Below are 22,186 nucleotides of genomic sequence, written 5' to 3'. Positions count from 1 at the left end.
AAGGTAGTAGTGAGTCTGCAAACCTTTTATAAGGGCCTTGGGCCTACTCCGTGCATTCAGGGAACTCTCAGTTTAGTGAGGGAAACACAGACACAAATTATTATAGAATGCTGTGGGAACTGCCAACACAGAAGCAGATTATCTCTTCTTAGCTGTGAGGATTTATGACATTTTATTAGAAGAACTCAGTTTTGAGAAGCTTGAGACTTTCTAAGGAAAGTGGGAGAAAGAAAGGTAAGGCTAAGAGAGAAAGAGCAGCTATGTCAGGGGGCGTCCAGTTATAAGAAATAGAACTCACTCCAGCCATTTAACATCATGTATGCTGAGAGACCCTGTGGTAATAGTGATGATGAGAGTTTTTGGTTCCTCTGGATCTCATAAATTATGTTTTAGATACTTCTTTTTCTCCTTTTCCTTTCTCTCCATCTATAATCCTGAGATTGATAGCACTTTAGAGCTGAAAGCTCTATGGAATATATAGACCCTGTATTATATAGTCTATTCAGCACTGTCCAAAAGAATTCTGTACTATGATGGAAATGTTCTATATCTTTACTGTCCAGTATGGTAGCCACTAGCCACATGTGGCTATTGAGCACTTGAAATGTGGCTAGTGCAGTTAAGAAACGGAATTTTTCATCTTACTTATTTTCATTAATTTGAAGTTAAATAGCCACATGTGGCTAGTGGTTATCTTGTTGGACAGCTCAGTTATAGACTATCTGGTATCAGCAATCATCTTCATTTTACATTTTTTTCCCCCTCACATATAAAAGATTTTAATGTTATATTTTCTAACTTAAATTGAGTCCTCAACAAACAATTATATTTCTTTGAAGAGAAATTTAGGTCAGTAAGTTTAGGCAACATATTGAGATCTTATATGAAAAGTATGCTCTCTAATATCTCACAACTGTTAAGGTTGAATTTGTAATGAATATAATTCAGGACATTCATGCTCCTTCTGTGGACCTCAGATCCCCCCCCCTCTATAAAACAGAGACATAACACAGAAATGATCTTTTGGGTAAAATGAGACAACTAAAGAAAAACTGCTCTAGGTCTTCATTAGCACTGGAACACAGCCTGGCAAAATGTGAAAAATACACATTCTGATTTCTGTGTTTGGGTTTTGAATGAAAGAAATAAAGAGCCTTAAAGCCTTCATATTGCCTCCATACAGCCCCCTAGTTCAAATTTACCCTTACATGCTGCTACTTACTGTCATAGGAAGGAGGGAAAAAAAAAACATTTTACTTTGTTTTAGGAGAGACTGAATGACTGAGTCTCCCACACTGGAAACCTGATCTTGTAAAAGTTAATACCAGCACAGTTACTCAGTAAAGTAACGTTTCTTTACTTTGGTGGGGCAATACAAAAAATGGCTGAGAGCTTGGACTCTTGAGCCAGAATCTTGAATTGAACTCTCTCAGTTCTATTATTTAATAAATGTGTGACCATTTAATAGATGTTTAATCTTTCTGTACTCCAGTTTTTTCATCTATATAATGGGAGTAATAATAAAACCTACCTCACAGGTAGGTTGTTGTAAGGTTCAAATGAGTTAATACATATATAGTACTTAGAACAGTACCTGTCACATAGTAAGTGATATATGTTACCCATTATTATTTATTTTTAATCCTTATAACCACTTAGGAGGTGTAAGTATCATAGGCCCCATTTGAGGAAGCTGTGGCCTAGAGTGGCCTTGCCTGAAGTCACATAGAATGTATACGGCAGAGCTGATAATTGATATTGTGACTCCTAAGTCTAGGGTGTTTTGCAGTTCTACTTTTGCTTCTCAATCCAGTATTTTCCATCATCCCACAAAGTGTAAGGAGATGGGAGAAGTCATCCCTCACTGGGGAATATTTACGAACTGAGCCTTGAAAGGACAGTTTTAGTAGCAGAAAGGACACGAGAAACACTTCAGATACAGGGAATAGTTAAAAATGGTCCTGCTTATAACTGTTTAATGGCAGGCTTCCAGCATGTTCTCTCTGGCACCGTACAGTCAGTCATTCCACTGTGTTCTATTTCAGGGAGTCCCTTGACCGAGCGGAAAGTGTTGACACCCAGTTGTTGTGTATCCTTTGCAACGGCTGATGATGCATCTCCTATCTACACCCAAGTGGTTGAAAACACAGATTCCCCCATCTGGAATTTTCAACAGCAATCAAGGTTTGTATTTTATGATATCCCATCAGCCTTCCAGAATCTTCTTTTTGTTCCAAGAGACAAACTCAGATCAAGGAGTATGAGGACACAACAATATTGAGTAGGCCTGGAAAATGCTTTTCTTATCAACCAGTTATTTAATCCTGGTGCTTATGAATTCACAGCTAGTAGTGGTTTAAAAGTCTTACTGCAGTATTTTTTTTTTTTAACTCTTTTTGAGCTCTTTTGAGCTCAGTACAACTCAAAAATTATTCAGTAAAGACCTGTTATATGCTCTGCTCTGTTCTAGGGACTGGGAATTAAAGAAGATTAAGACAGTTCCTGCTATTGAGCTGTTCATAATCTGCCTGGGAAAATATACATTAGAATGTGACAAGTACTGTAAAAGTAGTAAAAAAGGATTCTAGTGCCTCTCAGAAAGATAATTTAGGCTAACCAAGAAGTTCAGGGAAAGCTTTTTAAATAAGATAATTCAGCTGAGGAAAAAAAGAGATAATTCAGCTAAGTATTGAAGAATGTACACAATTTATTTAGGTGAAGAAGGCAGAGCAAACTAATTTCAAGAAAGGCTGTGGATTGTATATCCTTGAAGATTCCTGGTGCAGTGCAAGGAGCCTGGGCTTTGCACCTAGAGAGACGTGGCCTCCAACCCCATCTCATTTACTAGCTGTGTGAACAAATTACATTATATCTCTGAGCCTCAGATTCCTCATCTGCAAAGTGGGGTTAACTTCTACAGGGTTATTGTGAGGTCCAAATTAGGTGACATTTAGGAAAATTACCTCATGGTACATAGCAGGTACTCAACAAATGTTAGATCTCCTTTGGAAGCCTCAAAGAATTGGAGGTGGAGTCCTGTCAGGCTTGCCGCAGCACGGTTCAGAGGTCAGGGGCTGACGTACAGGCCCAGGGCTGAGGTGCAGAGCTCATCCTCCCTTTTCTTCGTTGTATCTGTTTCATCGTCATTAAAAGTGTGAGTTCTAATACAACTACTGTTACCCTTACCTTTATCCTGCGTCACCTATAAAGTTTCTCTCTTGTCCACCAACAGTAGCCACACCACATGGTGTCTCATCCGCTGTTTTCTCACAGTGTTTACGTACCTAATTGAGCCTCAGCAGTTGTTCACATGTCCAGTGTTTTGAAATTTGAGAGGCTGACCTGAGTCAGGAGCTAGAACTACGGTGACAACTCAGTACTATCTATGGTGAGCTACTGGAAATTATAGAAATTCTCGCCATTGTGGCCAGGTACTTGATCTAAAATATCAAATCTGCCTTAAAAGGCAGGAGGCTAGAGGGCTAAGCTTGTAAGTGAAGATGATTTATTCATTCAGAGCTTAACTTTATGGACTTGACAAAGGGACATTGACAGTCTCCTAATTTTATCCCCTCACTTTAAATACTGTGGACCAAGGGAGGTTACGTAGTCTTTTGGTAGCAGAGGAAAGATGAGAAGAAAAATGAGTAATGGTTCTGTTTACAGTTGCTCTATCACAAAATTGTTTCATTTGATGCTCCTAGCAACCTTGTAGGTAGAAAATACTATCCCATTTAACAGTAAGAAAGCCAGGGCTCAAAAAGTCTGAGTTCTCAGGGTCACTCAGGTGACCATAGTAGAGCTAGAATGCACTGACCACCAGCTAGAATTCAGATTTTTGACACAGTACTTACTTCACACAGTGCCTCTCACTGGTCTTGAAGTGGGTTCTCTTTAGTTCCCCAGGGGTATCTAGGGAAGGAAATTAAGTCTCTTGGTGTTCCCTGGATCTCCTCCTGAAGCCATGGCACCTGGTGTGGCACTTTCCAAATCTTTGTAATTTAAAATGGTGTAAGTCGGGCGCCTGGGTGGCTCAGTTGGTTAAGCAACTGCCTTTGGCTCAGGTCGTGATCCTGGAGTCCCCGGATTGAGTCCCGCATCGGGCTCCCTGCTCAGCAGGGAGTCTGCTTCTCCCTCTGACCCTCCTCCCTCTCGTGCTCTCTGTCTCTCATTCTCTCTCTCTCTCAAATAAATAAATAAAATCTAAAAAAAAAAAAAAAAATTTAAAATGGTATTAAGTCACTTCATATAAAATGTATTAGAGGTGTTCATTGACCTCCACATCACCTTCTTTATCTGCTATGAAAATTGGATACTTTCTTATTTTGGTGCCTTGCCTCTGTACAGTGTAGCTTTAGAATCAAGCGAAGTAAGCTTTAAATCCTAGCCCTGCCACTTACTCCCATGTGACCTTGAGCAAGTCACTTCACCTCTCTGAGCCCACCTTTTTCATCTGTAAAGCAGGGATAATAATGCCATGTCCAGGCTTTTGTGCAGATTACACATATATGAGACACTAGGCACCATGCCTGGCCCACAGTAGGAACTCAGTGGATGTTGTTTTTCCCTTCCTCCTCCCTTCTCACCATTCCCCTTTCCACATTAGATAAAAAGAATCCCTGCTCTGCTCCAGTAAAACTGTTCCTTACATCTTGAGGAGCTCCCTTTCCACACTCCCTCTCATCCTGAGAAACAGAGTTTCAATGTGGCAGATATCATCAGGTGGGAAAGTACTGCATCAGGGGAGCCTGATTGCAAGTCTTGGCAAGTTACTTCTCTCTGAGCTTCCATCCCTCATTTTAACTGTGAAGGTAAAAATACATCCTAGAAGATGACCATGAAGTTGAAATGAAAATGTTAGGAAAGTGCTTTGCATGCTACAAGATATTCTTCAAATCTAAGTTTTGTACGGCAGATGCTTCCTACACCATTAATTTATGGTGGTTGTTTTTCTTAATAGGCTATCAAAAGAGCTTCTTTTGGACCCTCAACAAACTCTCGTCTTCAAAGTTTGGCATAAAGGAGGTATGAACTCTATTCTGTGAATATCTGTCTGTGAAAATAAGTTCACATCCTGTTGACAATTTCCCAATCCTTTTCTTTTTTTAACCAAGTGAAACCATGGCACTTGTGATGCAGGGGATGCATATATGTGTTAGAGGGAATCTCACAGAAGCCACATTATTCTCCTAGGGAATTTAAATCCTTGGAAGTCATGTCATTTTGTTTGACTACCTGCTTAGTGCAGAAGTCCAAGTACATTTATTTTATTTATTTTTTTTTTAATTTTTTTTAAAAGATTTTATTTATTTATTTGATAGAGAGCATGAGAGGGGGGAGGGTCAGAGAGAGAAGCAGACTCCCTGCTGAGCAGGGAGCCCGACGTGGGACTCGATCCCGGGACTCCAGGATCATGACCTGAGCTGAAGGCAGTCGGTTAACCAACTGAGCCACCCAGACGCCCAGTCCAAGTACGTTTAATCTTTCCAATTGTATCTCAACAGTCACAGCGTACAGCCTGCCATACACAAGTGATTTCTCCCCCTTTGTATGATGTTATACCTTCTATTGACTCTGGCTTATTAACCAAGACCCCAGCATTTTTAAGCATACCTAAGACTAGAGTCTTGTTTTAAGAGCCTCCCCAGGATGGAGGTGCTGACATCATGATCCTTGAACCTAGTTTTATTCAGCTACCATTATTAAGAGGCGCAATTCAACAACATCAAGAGCACAGACTCTAAAGCCACATTCTTGGGATTCAGATACCAGTTCTTACCCCTTACAAGGTAGTATGACCTTGGGTGAATGACTTCATTTCTCTTTGCTTCAGTTTCTTTATTTATAAAATAGGGATAATAGTACCTACCTCAGTGGGAGAATTAAATGAATGCCTGATACTTAGTAAAACCATCTCAGTTTTTATCGTTCTTATTAGTGAATGGCAATGTGCTGAGAACTTTACAAACATCTCTAATCCTGCAGTGTAAAAACATAATTCGTTCGGTGTTACAAATGTAACACCTGTTCAGTGTTACAAATGTAATACCTGAGGCCCAAGGAAGTTTAGCGGCTTGACTAAGGTCATATACCTATTAATCAGTGGAGCCAGGCACCTGGGTGGCTCAGTCGTTAGGCGTCTGCCTTCAGCTCAGGTCATGATCCCAGGGTCCTGGGATCGAGCCCCGCATTGGGCTCCCTGCTCAGTGGGGAGCCTGCTTCTCCCTCTCCCTCTTACTGCAACTCCCCCTACTTGTGCTTACTCCCTCTCTCTGCCAAATAAATAAATAAAATCTTTTTTAAAAAATCAGCGGAGCCAGGATTTGAACCCAGTTCCGACTGGCTATACAGCCTTCACCTTTGTACTTCACCATGCTAGTAACATTGGCTGGGAAAAGTGAGTGGATGAGGACATCCAGCTCTCTCACTGCTTCTATACTTAGGAAATTTTGTCTTAAGTAGATCCCTCCTATAAATCTAGCTCCTTTAGGATTCTTGCTAGGGCCTAGTTTCCAAACCTTCAGTTGTTTTGAGACTACAGCATTACAGTTTTTATTTGCCTGTGATAAGTTTCAGAGCTAACCCCAGAGCCTCATAAAGACCGGAGAGTAGTCAGTGTGTAAAGGAAATTGACTTACCTATCTCTCTTCTAGTGCTTCTGTTTGGAAATGATGCTGTGAATCCGATTTCGATGATTTGTCCCATGCTCCTGCCTTGGATTCACTTATCATGTCCCCCACCCCCACCTAACCTCATAAATGTGGCAGGAGCTGATCATAAATCCATTTTCTCTGAATCAACACAAGGAATTCCTGCTGTATTTAACTAGGCTTCACCCTCCTCCCTGCCTTTCTATTCTTCTCTTTTCTCTAAAGTACTCCAGAGATTGTCGAGCAGACCAAGGTTTACCTCAATTCAGCACTTACTGTAACAAGAAAAAAAAAGAGTAACTTTGGTCTTATATGGACCTGGATTCAAATTTTGGCTCTGCCATTCACAAATTACATGACCTAAGCCAAACACTTTACCTCTTTGAGCCTTTGTTTCCTTATTAATAAAATTAGGATTATAGTACCTGGCCTACAGGATTTTTATAAGGATTAGAGATAATATTTATAAGATTTTTGGCACATAATTGGTACTTAATAAATGGAGCTATTTTTATTATGCCTACTATGTGTCAGATACTGTGCTAGGGCTATTTGGTATAGAGAAGAACAAAATAAATTCCCTATCTTCCGTGACCCCTAGAGAATGCTGTAAAACCCTGTTGTAAATGGAGATGGGGAAAATGCCTAGACCCAGCTGACCACACTTACCTAGCTCTGTCTCTCAGTAGAGGTAGAGGCCTCTCTTCCCTTAACTCCACCCTTTCCACACAGCCTCAGCTATGCAAGCCAGACCAAGCTGTGTTCAGTGAATATTTGAGTTCCTACTCTATGCTAGGCACTATGCTAAGTGCTAAGGATTCAAAAGTAAAATAAGGCATAGATGGTCTCTGTCCTCATGGAGCTTATGTCCCGGGGGGAAGACAAACAATTGGAGGATAGTATGATGAGGCAAATATAGGGTGTTCTCGTAGGGGATATCTGACTCAAACTGAGGATGTCACAGAAGGCTTCCTGGAGCTGATAAATGAAGGGCATGACATAGTATAGTCAGAGGCAACAGCAAATACAAAAATCTGGAGTAAAGAAAGAGTATGAAGTAAGTTTGAGATCATTAGAACATAAAACTACAAAGAAAGAATGATGGGTTGCCCTGCTAAATATGATATTAAACTGAGCTCTTCAAAGCTATTGTTTTTCTCAATGATCAACTTAGCCTGATTTCTCCTCAGGAATGTTTAAGATGTAGTGCTTTCGTGTTAGGAAAAACCCTCAACGTGTTACCTAAAGTTACAATCTATTAAGAACAGGTTATGCTTGGATGACCAAATAAAGCAAGATTATTTTTCTTTGCAAAGCTATAAAAAAGTCTTTGTGGAGTGGAAATTAAAGGTTCTAGCCATCATTCTTCACTCCCATTGGGTAAGAATTACTTGACTCCTACTCTGAGGAACACAACGTCAAACGTTCCTAGACTCTTAAGTCTCGGAGGATCTTAAGTTGAAGAGGATCTTGGTTCAGTCCTTCTCATTGTATATGTGAGACTTGAGGTTTGGGGAGTTAAAGTAATGTGTTTTCAAATCAAAGCCACACTCAGATTAGCTGTTGTGGTGCATTGCTTCTTTGTCCCACTCTATGTTGGCCAGTTCATTTGTGTTCTCAGTGGTTGTTTATCAACTTTTTCATGATGTGGGAAGATTTATGCCAGGAATAGAGAGTGTAGGAAACATAAAGCGAATGATACTTGGTCTCAGCTTTTAGGTAGGTCCCAGTCTAAAGAAGAGCAAGCTGTCTAAACAAATGTTAGGCAGTGTGTAATGAGTTCATTGTCACCAGCGGCATGTATAAGAAACTGGGAAAACTAATGGCCACTCCTCTTAAAAATTTCCAGCTACTTACATGTAAGAAATGAGGAACAAGAAGCAGTGAGTCTGAGAACAAAGGTCGTTGCATGGTTGCTTGTCCAATCAAGAAGGGGTCTTCTTACTCAATAAGGGCAGCCCTGTTACAAGCCTGAGTCCAAGCTCTTATTTTGCACCATGTACTGGTTTTCTAGGGAGAGTTATTTGTCTTTCTTTTGTGATTTATATCACTTTTGTTCTTAATTAAATATAATACATATGTACGTTATAGAGAATTTGAAAAATACAGACAAGTATGAATGGGAAAATGCAACTCCCTCATAATTCCAAGGGTGATGATCTTTCAAATGATTTCTTTCAAGACCCACTGCCCTGAGGAAAATCACTGAGACGTGATAATGTAGGGAAAAGAAGAATTTGCTGTTTAAGGTTGTTTTCCAATTGCCTATATCAAGAAAACAAAACTGAACTCTGCTAGCTTTTCCCTGCCATACAGAAAGAGAATTTTTGGTAGTGAAAGCAGGCTGTCTCTCTCATTCTCATTATTTGTCTTCTCTGCGAGGAGCCTCTAATGTCAGTGGCAAGACTTGCCCAGCCACGCTGCCCAGCTCTTCTCTTTCCCCCACAGATGAAGAGAGGGTGATTGGCTTTGCCTCGGTGGACCTCTCCCCACTTCTTTCTGGCTTCCAGTTTGTCTGTGGATGGTACAACATCACAGACTTCAGTGGAGAGTGCCAGGGGCAGATAAAAGTTGCTATCTCCCCTCTGGAGAGTTTGATGCACTTCAAAGAAGAAAGACAATCAAGACGTGGGGTGGAGACCCCGGGATCCCTGGTACGTATCCTGATTCAGTCCTAACCAGTAAGGGTTCCGCTGAGCCAAATCTATAAGAAGATCCTTTACATGTGTTTGGTACTTCCCAGCTTACAGAACACATTATGTATTTGTGTCTCATAATGACCTCATGACCTGTTTAGGGTGATAAAAATTACACAGTGGCGTACATAGTGGAATTACACAGTGGTGATGGATGCACAACTCTGAATATATTAAAAACCACTGAATTGAACAATTTCAAAGGATGAACTTTATAATACATTGATTATATCTCAATTAAAAAAATTTTTTTACTTGAGTATAGTTGACACACAGTGTTACATTAGTATTGGGTGTACAACACAGTGATTGGACAAGTTTATGTGTTATGCTGTGCTCACCCCAAGTGCAGCCACTATCCGTCACCATACAGCACCATTACAATACCATTGCCTGTATTCTCTGTGCTGTGCCATTTATTCCATAACTGGAAGCCTGTATCTCCTACCCCCTTCACTGATTGCCCATCCCCCTCCCCTCTAGCAACCGTCAGTTTGTTCTCTGTATTTATGGGTCTGTTTATACTTTTTTCTTTGTTTATTAATTTCTTTTGTTTTTTAGATTCCACATATAAGTGAAATCATAGGGTATTTGTCTTTCTCTGTCTTATTTCACTTAGCATTATACCCTTTAGATCCATCCATGTTGTCACAAATGGCCGTATCTCAATTTTTAAATAAAGTAAGATTAATTGCAGCATGGAGTTTGAAACCACATTCGTTGAACTTTTTAAAAACTCTATTACAGGGCGCCTGGGTGGCTCAGTTGGTTAAGCGACTGCCTTTGGCTCAGGTCATGATCCTGGAGTCCCTGGATTGAGTCCCGCATCGGGCTCCGTGCTCGGCAGGGAGCCTGCTTCTGCCTCTGACCCTCCCCCCCTCATGTGCTCTCTCTCTCTCATTCTCTCTGTTTCAAATAAATAAATAAATAAATAAATTTTTTTTTAACTCTATTACAGGGGCTCCTGGGTGGCTCAGTCGTTAAGCATCTGCCTTCGGCTCAGGTCATGATCCCAGGGTCCTGGGATCGAGCCCCGCATCGGGCTCCCTGCTCCACGGGAAGCCTGCTTCTCCCTCTCCCACTCCCCCTGCTTGTGTTCCCTCTCTCGCTGTCTCTCTCTCTCTGTCAAATAAATAAAAAAAAACTTAGTAAAAAAAATTTAAAAAAAAACTCTATTACATTAAAATCATTGCTTTTTTTTTTTTTTTAAGATTTTATTTGTCAGAGAGAGAGAGCACAAGCACAAGCAGGGGAAGCAGCGGGCAGAGGGAGAAGCAGGCTCCCCTCTGAGCAAGGAGCCCAGTGCGGGGCTCGATCCCAGGACCCTGGAATCATGACCTGAGCTGAAGGCAGACGCTTAACTGACTGAGCCACCCAGGTGTCCCTAAAATTGTTCTAACGAAACAGATGATCACAGGGGAAGAAAGGAAAAAAACAAAACAAAATCAGAGAGGGAGACAAACTATAAGAGACTCTTAATCATAGGAAACAAACTGAGGGTTGCTGGAGGGGAGGGGGTGGGGGGATGGGGTAACTGGGTGATGGACATTAAGGAGGGCACATGATATAATGAGCACTGGGTGCTATATGCAACTGATGAATCACTGACCTCTATTTCTGAAATCAATAATACATTATATGTTAGATTAACTGGATTTCAATAAAAATTTCTGGGATGCCTGGGTGGCTCAGTCAGTTAAGTGTCTGCCTTCTCAGGTCATGATCTCAGGGTCCTGGCACTGAGTCCCACATTGGGCTCTCTGTTCAGCGGGGAGCCTGCTTCTCCCTCTGCCTGCCGCTCACCCTGCTTGTGTGTGCTCTCTCTCTCTCTGTCTCTCTGACAAATAAATAAATAAAATGTTTAAAAAATAAATAGATAAATATTTTTTAACTGTCAAAAAAATAAAAAGAGAGGGAATGGAAAGAGGGGACTCAATGATAGTAAGTACAGACACTCAGGGAGTTTAACTATAAAAGAAAGAATTTTCCAGACTGTCCCAGATGGGGGAACTCTATCAAAGCAAAGATCGTAGGGTTTTTTTCATCTCTCTTATCATGCATGCCTGGCCCAGGGTCTGGCAGGATGGGAGTCAGTAAATATTGAATGCATGAATGACTGCATGAGAAAGTGATGAAGAGTTAAACAGTTGCTGTGGAAGAAGGTCTTTTCACATCAGCCCTGGTAGTCATGAGACAAGAAATACCACAGCCAGATTATCCTCACATGTAAAATAAAATGATATCCAGTCAGGAGTTCACAAACTAGCTGGAAGAGCAGGAGCATAAGCAAATAAAGTAACTAAAAAGCAATCTGATAGCATAGTATATAAAATGGGGATAATAATAGTACCTGCCTCATAAGATTATTGTGAAGTTTAAATGAGAAAATGCATGTGAATTGCTTAGTACAGCATTCAACACATAGAAAATACTCAGCAAATTTTATTCGTCTACATACAGTAAATTTTTTAAACACAAATTTACAAATTTATTTATACTTCTTTGTTCCAAAAGGATTTGTGGTGACAGGTATACCATTTTTCTCATTGTTTCTACAGATCCCAATATATAGCCCCTTTTCCTTCCCTGCCTCTGATATGTGTACTGCATTTCCCAGCTGCATTGCAAGATGGACCCCAGAACAACTTGCTCACACCTCATCAAAGGAACTTGATTTCTCCTCTCCTGAGAGGTGAGTGAGTTTTTGATGGGAAGAAATAGAGAGTTGGATATCTGCTAACTGGTTTGGCATTTCTCTCTTTCCTTTATTGGAGGAACAAACTAGAGACAGGGAAAGAGCTTTGTTGATCTTCAGTCACAGCCCCTGGGAACTCCAGGATCCTATGAAAGCAAATTTTTTTTTATAAGACAGGAAACTAGAACTGTTACTGCTATCAAAAAGGTAGCTTTAGTGAAAAGGACGCTTCTCTCTTTTCCTTACAGGCCTTTAGCCTTTATCCCTAAAATCAGTCATCAGATGTCTGAGATCTTTCCCTTTCCAAACCTAGGAACCAGGATATTTTATAAAAAGCAACTGGCCCATCCAGATGCTTCACCACACCAGCCATGGACATGCGTATGGATATCAGGGCGAGAGCATATTCCATTCTCTCAAAGGGCAGGGTCTAGGAATAACACTGCTGCTTTCCACCCCACTCCCTTCCAGGCCCTAGTGCCATTTGTCATCCCCCTGCCTCCACCAGTCTTTCCCGTGTCTATCTCTCTACTTCAGGAATAAGGCAAGGGATCTTTCCCTACAACAGCCATTCCTACAGCAGCAGTTATGAGTAGACCCTTTATTCTATAAAGACACTAACACCACTTAGCCACTCAAAGGCCCATTTCAGCACTGTGTAGCTCTCTACCTGCTTACCACATGAAGAGTGCCTCTGCCCTCTGTATAAAGGGCTCGCATGTGTCTGTCAAACCCTAGATCGCAGGCTTAAATAATTGTTCTGGTATTCTGGTATAATTTTATGGGTGTTACTTTGACCATAGCCAATCCATGAGACACAGGGAGGATAGGGGTCCTGGTACAACGATAGAAATATAGATTGATGGTGAGGCCGCTATTTAGTAATTGTAAAAGCTAAGTTTAGTGGTTTGCTTTTTGTCCACATTAAAATATCCCTATTCCAGGGACGTCTGTGTGGCTCAGTTGGTTAAGCATCTGCCTTCGACTCCCAGGGTCCTGGGATCGAGCCCAACATCAGGCTCTCTGCTCAGCAGGAAGCCAGTTTCTTCCTCTCCCTGTGCCCTCCTCCCCCGCTCATGCTGTCTCTCTCTCTCTCTCAAATAAATAAATAAATAAAATCTTTAAAAAAAAAAAAATAGGAACCATGTTCCTACTTCAGGAGGACCATATCAAAATGACATATTCTGATCCAGCTAGCCATCTAAGGCTAACCAAATTGTGGTATATTCCTACAATGAAATGCTACTCAAAAACTTTGCAAAAGGCAATATTGATATACAAAATGAATCTCAAAATAATTAGGTTGAGAGAGAAGCTAGACAAAAGAGGGTACATTGTATCTGATTCCATTTATATAAAATTCTAGAAAACTCATACTTATCTATAGTGACAAAAAGCAAATCAGTAGTTGTCTAGGGTCAAGGGAAAATGAATAGAGCAAGAAAAACGGAGGAACTATGAAGGACAGGAGGAAACTTTTAAGGGTGATGAATATGTTCATATTCTTAATGTTTTAATGGTTTCTTTAAGATGTACACATGTCAGAACTCATAATATTGTGGCACAAAATTATGCTATAATTGGACCAAATAGTCAGTTTTGATACTTCTCCAATAAAGGGCTGTTATTTGGTCAATAATTTTTCAGTCACAACAAAAAATTATAACAAAAACATACCTCATATGGGGTGCCTGGGTGGCTTAGTTGGTTCAGCGTCTGCCTTCGGCTCAGGTCATGATCTTGGGGTCCTGGGATCAAGCCCCATGTCGGGCTCCCTGCTCAGCAGTGAGCCTGCTTCTCTCTCTCCCTCTGCTCCTCCCCACTGCTCATGCTCACTCTCTCTCTCTCTCTCAAATAAATAAAATCTTTTTTAAAAATACCTCATATTATAGACTTTAAATATGTGAAATTTATTATATAACGGTTATACCTTAGTAAAGCAGTTCTCAGACATTTCTACTGCAGAACTTTTTTGTACTCTTAAAAATTATTGGTGGGCGCCTGGGTGACTCAGTTGGTTAAGCGACTGCCTTCGGCTCAGGTCATGATCCTGGAGTCCCTGGATCGAGTCCCTCATCGGGCTCCCTGCTCGGCAGGGAGCCTGCTTCTGCCTCTGACCCTCCCCCCTCTCATGTGCTCTCTCTCTCTCTCATTCTCTCTGTCTCAAATAAATAAATAAAATTTAAAAATCTTAAAAAAAAAAAAAAAATTATTGGTGACCTCAAAGAGGTTTCTTTAGGTAAGTTATATCTATCTATTTTTACCATATTAGAAAAATTAAACTGAAAAGTATTTTTAAAGATTTATTTATTTCAGAGAGAGAGGGAGAGAGCACACACGAGTGGGGAGAGAGGCAGAGGGAGAGAATCCTCAAGCAGACTCCCCACTGAGTGTGGAGCCCCACACAGGGTCAATAGCTCATGACCCCAAGACCATGACCTGAGCCAAAATCAAGAGTTGGACACTTAACCAACTGAGCCACCCAGGCACCCCTAAACTGAGAACATTTTAAAATATAATACACAGGGGCATCTGGGTGGCTCAGTCGTTAAGCGTCTGCCCTTGGCTCAGGTCATGATCTCAGGGTCCTGGGATCAAGCCCTGCATCAGGCTCCCTGCTCGGCAGGGAAGCCTGCTTCTCCCTCTCCCACTCCCCCTGCCTGTGTTCCCTCTCTCTCACTGTGTCTCTGTCAAAAAAATAAATAAAAATCTTTAAAAAAATAAATAAGGGGCGCCTGGCTGGCTCAGTCGTTAAGCATCTGCCTTCGGCTCAGGTCATGATCCCAGGGTCCTGGGATCCAGCCCTGCTTCGGGCTCCCTGCTCCGTGGGAGGCCTGCTTCTCCCGCTCCCACTCCCCCTGCTTGTGTTCCCTCTCTCACTGTGTCTCTCTCTGTCAAAAAATAAATAAAATCTTAAAAAAAAAAAAAAAGAATAAAATACTTAAAAAATAAATTTAACAAAAAAAGTCCAAAACTTATTCTTTGAAAACTACAAAACGTTGTTGAAAGAAATTAAAGAAGATCTAAATAAATGGAGGGACATCCCATGTTCACAGATTGGAAGACTTAATATTGTTAAAATGGCAGTATTCCCCAAATCAATCTACAGATTCAACACACTCCCTATCATAGTCCCTGCTGGATTTTTCATGGAAATGGGCCAGCTAGTCCTAAAATTCATATGGGAATTCAAGGGACACAGAATAGGCAAAATAGTCTTGAAAGAGAAGAAAAAATTCCTAATTTCAAAACTTAACACAAAGCTCCAGTAAACAGTACAGTGTGCTACTAGTATAAGGATAGAAATCTAGATCAGTGGAATAAATTGCCAGTCCAGAAGTAAACCCATGTGCCAAGGATGCCAAGATGTCTAAGGTGCCAAGATGCTTTAATGAGGAAAATAGTCTTCAGCAAATGGTGCTGGAGCAACTGCATACCCACATGCAAAAGATTGAAGTTGGACCCCTTCTTCACATTGTATACAAAAATTAACTCCCAAAGGATCATATATCTAAATGTAAGAGCTAAAACTATAAAAACTCTCAGAAGAAAACAGGAGTAAATCTTCATGACCTTAGATTAGGCAAATGATTCCTTATAAAAGACACAAAAAGCAGAAGCAACAAAAGAAAAAGTAAATTAGATTCATCAAAATTAAAAACTTTAATGCCACAATTAAGAAAATAAAAAGGCAACCCACAAAATGGGAGAAAATATTTGCAAACCGTAGATATCTGATGAGACTTATATCCAGAATATATAAAGAATTCCTATAACTCAATAATAAAAAGCAAATAACCCAATTAAAAATGGACCAAAAGGGGCACCTGGGTGGCTCAGTCAGTTAAGCGTCTGCCTTTGGCTCAGGTCATGATCCCAGGTCCTGGGATCAAGCGCCATGTGGGGCTCCCTGCTCAGCAGGGAGTCTGCTTCTCTCCCTCCCTCTCCCCACCCTGTGCTTGTGCTCGCTCACTCTCTCTCTGTCTCTCTCAAATAAAATCTAAAAAAAAAAGAAAGAAATAGTTTACAAAAAAGAACGGACAAATGATCTGAATAGACAAATGTCCAAAGAAGATATACAAATGGTCAGTAAGCACATGAAAAGATACTTAACATCATTAACTATCAGGAAAATGTAAATGAAATCCATAATGAGATACCGCTTCACACCCACTACAATCAAAAGGACAAGTGTTGGGAGGATGTGGAGAAACTGGAACCCTCATACATGGTTGGTGGGATTTTTTTAAAATGGTACAGCTGCGGGGCGCCTGGGTGGCTCAGTTGGTTAGGCGACTGCCTTCAGCTCAGGTCATGATCCTGGAGTCCCGGGATCGAGTCCCATATCGGGCTCCTTGCTCAGCAGGGGGTCTGCTTCTCCCTCTGACCCTCCCCCCTCTCATGTGCTCTCTCATTCTCTCTCTCAAATAAATAAATAAATAAAATCTTTAAAAAAAAAAAGAGTAAAAAAAATAAAATAGTACAGCTGCTTTGGAAAACAGTCTGGCACTTCCTTTTAAAAGGTTAAACATAGAGTAATCATATGATCCAATAATTCTACTTCTAGGTATATACCCAAGAACAGTAAAATTATATGTCCACACAAAAACCTGTACATGAGTGTTTGTAGTATCATTATTCCTTATAACTTAAAAATGGAAACAACCAAAATGTCCATCATCTGATGAGTAAACAAAATGTCTCTCTCTATCTATATCTATATATATCTCTATATAATAGAAAATTATTCAGCCATGAGAAGGAATGAATTACTGATATATGCTATAGCATGGGTGAAGCTTAAAAACATGCTAAATGGAAGAAGCCAGTCACAAGAGACTATATATGGTTATTATTTCATTTATATGAATTATTCAGATTACGCAAATCTACAGAATCAGAAAGTAGATTAGCAGTTGCCTAGAGCTGGGAGGTTTGGGTTTGAGGAGTAGAGGAAATGTGGAGTGATTGCTGATGGGTATAGGGTTTCTTTTTGGGGTGATGAAAATATCCTAAAATTGTGGTGATGGTTACACAACTCTGAATATACTAAAAACCATTGAGTTGTACACTTTCACTGGGTGAATTGTATGGTATGTGAATTATATCTCAATGAAGCTATTATTTAAAGAGAAGACAATTATTGCTGGAGTCCAGTTCGTGAATACCTTGGTAAGAAATTTGAAACTTGTTTTATAGATTTAAAAAACAAAACAAAACAAAACACTGCAGCTGTGTCAAATTCAGTGCCTGCCCACCCCGTGGCCGGCACTGGCCTGAAAGGCTGCCACAGAAACACTGTGATCCATGGGCCCTGATCCCCCATGCTGGGCCTCAGGGATAAATTTGGTCACGGACACCTCGCGCCGCGCCCCCCCCCCCAAAAAAAGAGAAACCAAAGCTAGAAAGGAACAATGGTGATTGAATAGGGAATAGGTTAGTACACAAATGCTTAGAACAGTGCTTGGCACATTAAATAAGGACTCCATAAATAGTGTTGTTCTTATTAATTGTTATTTCAGACCTATGTTTTTAAAAAAAATCACTCAGGCTATAATGTGGAGAATTTATTAAAAGAGAATGGGTAACACTTAAATCAATGGAAACAAACGGAAAATCAACAAGAAAACAGTGGCCTTGAATGACACATTGGACCAGATGGATTTAACAGATATATGTAGAACATTCCAACCTAAAACAGCAGAATACACATTCATTTCAAGTGCACACGGAACATTCTCCAGAATAGATCACAGAGTAGGCCACAAAATAAGTCTCAACAAATTTTAAAAGATTGAAGTCCTATATATCTTTTCTGACCACAACACTATGAAACTTGAAGTCAACCACAAGCAAAAACCTGGAAATACCACAAATACATGGAGGTTAAATAACATGCTACTAAACAATGAATGGGTCAACCAAGAAATCAAAGAAGAAATCAAAAAGTACATGGAGAGAAATGAAAATGAAAACACAACGGTCCAAAATCTTTGGGATGCAGCAAAAGCTGTTCTAGGAGGGAAGTTTATAGCAATACAGACCTACCTCACAAAGCAAGAGAGATCTCAAATAAACAACCTAACCTTACACCCAAAGGAGCTCACAAAAGAACAAACAAAACCCAAAACCAGCAGAAGGAAATAATAAAGATTAGAGCAGAAATAACTGATATAGAAGCTAAAAAAAAATAGTAGAACAGATTAATGAAACCAGGAGCTGCTTCGTTGAAAAAAAATCAACAAAATTGATAAACCTCTAGCAAATTCATCCAAAAAAAAAAAAGGACTCAAACAATATCACAAATGAAAGAGGAGAAATAATAACTGACACCACAGAAATACAAACAATTGTAAGAAAATACTAAGAAAAATTATATGCCAACAAATTGGACAACCTAGAAGAAATGGATAAATTCCTAGAAACATATAACCTACCAAACTGAAGCAGGAAGAAATAGAAAATTTGAACAGACCGATTATCAGCAATGAAATTGAATCTAATCAAAAAACTTCCAACAAACAAAAGTCCAGGACCAGACAGCGTCACAGGTGAATTCTACCAAACATTTAAAGAGTAAGGGGGCATCTTGGTGGCTCAGTCCGTTACACATCCGACTCTTGATTTCGGCTCAGGTCATGATCTCACATTCGTCGGATTGAGCCCTGTGTTGGGCACTGCACTCAGCTCAGAGTCTGCTTAGGACTCTCTCTCTCTCCCCCTCCGCTCCCCCCCACTCTTGCACTCTTAAATAAATAAATAAATAAATAAATAAATAAATAAATAAATCTTGTTTTAAAAAATAAAGAAGAGTTAGTACCTATTCTTCTCAAACTATTCCAAAAAATAGAAGAGGAAGGAAAACTTCCATATTCATTTTATGAGGCCAGTATTACCCTGATACCAAAACCAGATAAAGACACTACAAAAAATGAGAACTACAGACCAATATCTCTGATGAACATAGATAGAAAAATCCGTAATAAAATATTAGCAAACTGAATCCAACAGTGCATTAAAAAAATCATTCACCACAATCAAGTGGGATTTAACTCAGAATGCAAGCCTGGTTCAATATTTGTAAATCAATCAGTGTAATATACCAGCATCAATAAGAGAAAGGATAAAAATCATATCATTTCAAAAGATGCAGAAATAGCATTTGACAAAATATAACATCCATTCATGATATTTAAAAAAAAAAACCTCAACACAGTAGGTTTACAGGGAACATAATTCAACATAATAAAGGACTCATATGAAAAACCCACAGCTAACACCATACTGAAAGGGGGGGAAACTGAGAACTTTTCCCTTGAGGTCAGGAACAAGACAAGGATGTCCACTTTCACCACTTTTATTCAACAAAGAACTGGAGATCCTAGCCACAGCAATCAGAAATAAACAAATAACAGAAAGAAATAAAAGGCACCCAAATTGGTAAGGAAGAAGTAGAACTTCCACTATTTGCAGATGACATGACACTATATATAGAAAACCCTAGAGATGCCACCAAAGAACTACTAGAACTAATAAATGAATTTAGTAAGATCGTAGGATACAAAATCAATATAAAGAAATTTGTTGCATGGGGCGCCTGGGTGGTTCAGTCGTTAAGTGTCTGCCTTCGGCTCAGGTCATGATCCCAGGGTCCTGGGATCAAGCCCTGCATCGGGCTTCCTGCTCGGTGGGAAGCCTACTTCTCCCTCTCCCGCTTCCCCTGCTTATATTCCCTCCCTCACTGTGTCTCTGTCAAATAAATAAATAAAATCTTAAAAAAAAAAAAAAACCTCAAGTTTAACTTGCCTTTTTCGTCTCCCCATCGTACTGTTTATTTCTTTAAAAAAAAAAAAGAAATTTGTTGCATTTTTATACACTAATAATAAAGCAGCAGAAAGAAATTAAGAAAACAAAACAAAAAGACAATCCCATATACAATTGCACCAAAAATAGTAAAGTACTTGGGAATAAATCTAACCAAAGAGGTCAAAGGACCTATACTCTGAAAACTCTAAAATATTGATGAAAGAAATAGAAGATGACACAAAGAAATGGAAAGATAGGGGGGCACCTGGGTGGCTCAGTCGTTAAGCATCTGCCTTCGGCTCAGGTCATGATCCCAGGGGCCTGGGATCGAGCCCCGCATTGGGCTCCCTGCTTGGCGGGAAGCCTGCTTCTCCCTCTCCCACTCCCCCTGCTTGTGTTCCTGCTCTTGCTTGCTCTCTCTCGGTCAAATAAATAAATAAAAGCTTAAAAAAAAAAAAAGAAAGAAAGAAATGGAAAGATAGGGTCTCCTGTGTGGCTCAGTTGGTTAAGCGTCCAACTCTTAATCTCAGCTCAGGTCTTGATCTCAGCGTTGTGAGTTCAAGCTTCACATTGGGCTCCACGCTGGATGTGGATCCTGCTTTAAAATGGAAAGGCATTGCATGCTCATAGATTAGAAAAACAGATATTGTTAAAATGTTTATACTACCCAAGGCAATCTACACATTTAAAGTAATCTCTATATTGGGCGCCTGGGTGGCTCAGTTGGTTGAGCAACTGCCTTCGGCTCAGGTCATGATCCTGGAGTCCCGGGATCGAGTCCTGCATTGGGCTCTCTGCTCAGCGGGGAGCCTGCTTCTCCCTCTGACCCTCCCCCCTCTCATGTACTCTCTCTCATTCTCGCTCTCTCAAATAAATAAATAAATCTTAAAAAAAAAAGTAATCTCTATAAAGAAATCTCTATCAAAACACCAATAGCATTTTTCACAGAACTAGAACAAACAATCCTAAAATTTGTATGGACCCAGAAGAGAACCTGAATAGTCAAAGCAATCTTGAAAAAGAAAAGCAAAGCTGAAGGCATCACAATTCTCTGGACCCTCAAGTTATATTACAATGCTGTAGTGGTCAATACAGTATGGTACTGGCACAAAAATAGACACATAGGTCAGTGGAACAGAATAGAAAACCCAGACATAAACCCATGTTTATATGGTCAATTAATCTTCAACAAAAGAGGCAAGAATATGCAATGGGAAAAAGTCTTTTCAACAAATAGTGTTGGGGAAATCTGGACAGTAACATGCAAAAGAATGAAACTGGACCACTTTTACACTATACGCAAAAATAAGCTTAAAATGGATTAAGGACCTAAATGTGAGACCTGAAACCATAAAAATCCTTGAAGAGAACACAAGCAGTAACTTCTCTGATGTCGACTATAGCAACATCTTAGATATGTCCACCTAAGCAAGGGAAACAAAAGCAAAAATAAACTGTTGGTACTACATCCAAATAAAAAGCTTCTGCACAGCAAAGGAAACAACCAACAAAACTAAAAGACAGCCCACTGAATGGGAGAAGACATTTGCAAATAACATATCCAATAAAGGGTTAATATCTAGACTAAATAAAGAACTTACACAACTCGGGGCGCCTGGGTGGCTCAGTCGTTAAGCGTCTGCCTTCGGCTCAGGTCATGATCCCAGGGGCCTGGGATCGAGCCCCGCATTGGGCTCCCTGCTCCGCGGGAAGCCTGCTTCTCCCTCTCCCACTCCCCCTGCTTGTGTTCCCTCTCTCGCTGTGTCTCTCTGTCAAATAAATAAAATCTTAAAAAAAAAAAAACTTACACAACTCAATACCCAAAAAACAAATACTCCAATTAAAAAATGGGCAGAAGACATGAACAGACATTTCTCCACAGAAGACCTACACATGGCCAACAGAGACATGAAAAGATGCTCAACATCACTCATCAGGGAAATGCAAATCAAAACCATAATAAGACGTTACCTCACACATATCAGAATGGCTAAATCAAGAGCACAAGAAACCCATATTGGCAAGGATGTGGAGAAAAAGAACCTTCATGCACTGTTGGTGGGAATGCAAACTGGTGCAGCCACTGTGGAAGACAGTGTGGAAGCTCCTCAAAAGTTAAAAATAGGGGCACCTGGGTGACTCAGTTGGTTAAGAGTCTGCCTTCAGCTCAGGTCATGATCCCAGGGTCCTGGGATCGAGCCCCTCATCGGGCTTCCTGCTCAGCGGGAAGCCTGCTTCTCCCTCTCCTACTCCCCCTGCTTGTGTTCCCCCTCTCGCTGTGTCTCTCTGTCAAATAAGTAATAAAATCTTTAAAAACAAAAATAGAACTACCGTATGAT

General features: G+C 40.2%; 1 protein-coding gene and 1 non-coding gene across 6 annotated transcripts in view; both read left to right on the top strand.

Moving 5' to 3' along the window:
* Positions 1-22,186, top strand: part of C2CD3 (C2 domain containing 3 centriole elongation regulator) — a 146,634-nt gene that overhangs the window by 95,867 nt on the left and 28,581 nt on the right. For all 5 annotated transcript variants that reach the window (XM_034995356.1, XM_034995352.1, XM_034995353.1 and 2 more), the window contains 4 exons: positions 2,046-2,184; positions 4,961-5,025; positions 9,099-9,304; positions 11,905-12,038. In XM_034995356.1, the coding sequence (XP_034851247.1) occupies positions 2,046-2,184; positions 4,961-5,025; positions 9,099-9,304; positions 11,905-12,038 (544 nt within the window). The remainder of the gene's footprint in view (positions 1-2,045; positions 2,185-4,960; positions 5,026-9,098; positions 9,305-11,904; positions 12,039-22,186) is intronic.
* Positions 17,269-17,403, top strand: LOC118004366. The gene has a single exon (XR_004677559.1). It is a non-coding gene; the product is annotated as a small nucleolar RNA SNORA5 (small nucleolar RNA).

This window comes from Mirounga leonina, unplaced genomic scaffold (assembly GCF_011800145.1).
Source record: "Mirounga leonina isolate KUSES-001 unplaced genomic scaffold, KU_Mleo_1.0 Mir_92, whole genome shotgun sequence".
In the NCBI taxonomy this organism is placed as follows: domain Eukaryota; kingdom Metazoa; phylum Chordata; class Mammalia; order Carnivora; family Phocidae; genus Mirounga; species Mirounga leonina.
Note: the sequence above shows the minus strand (reverse complement) of the source record. Positions and strands in the feature narration are given on the sequence as shown.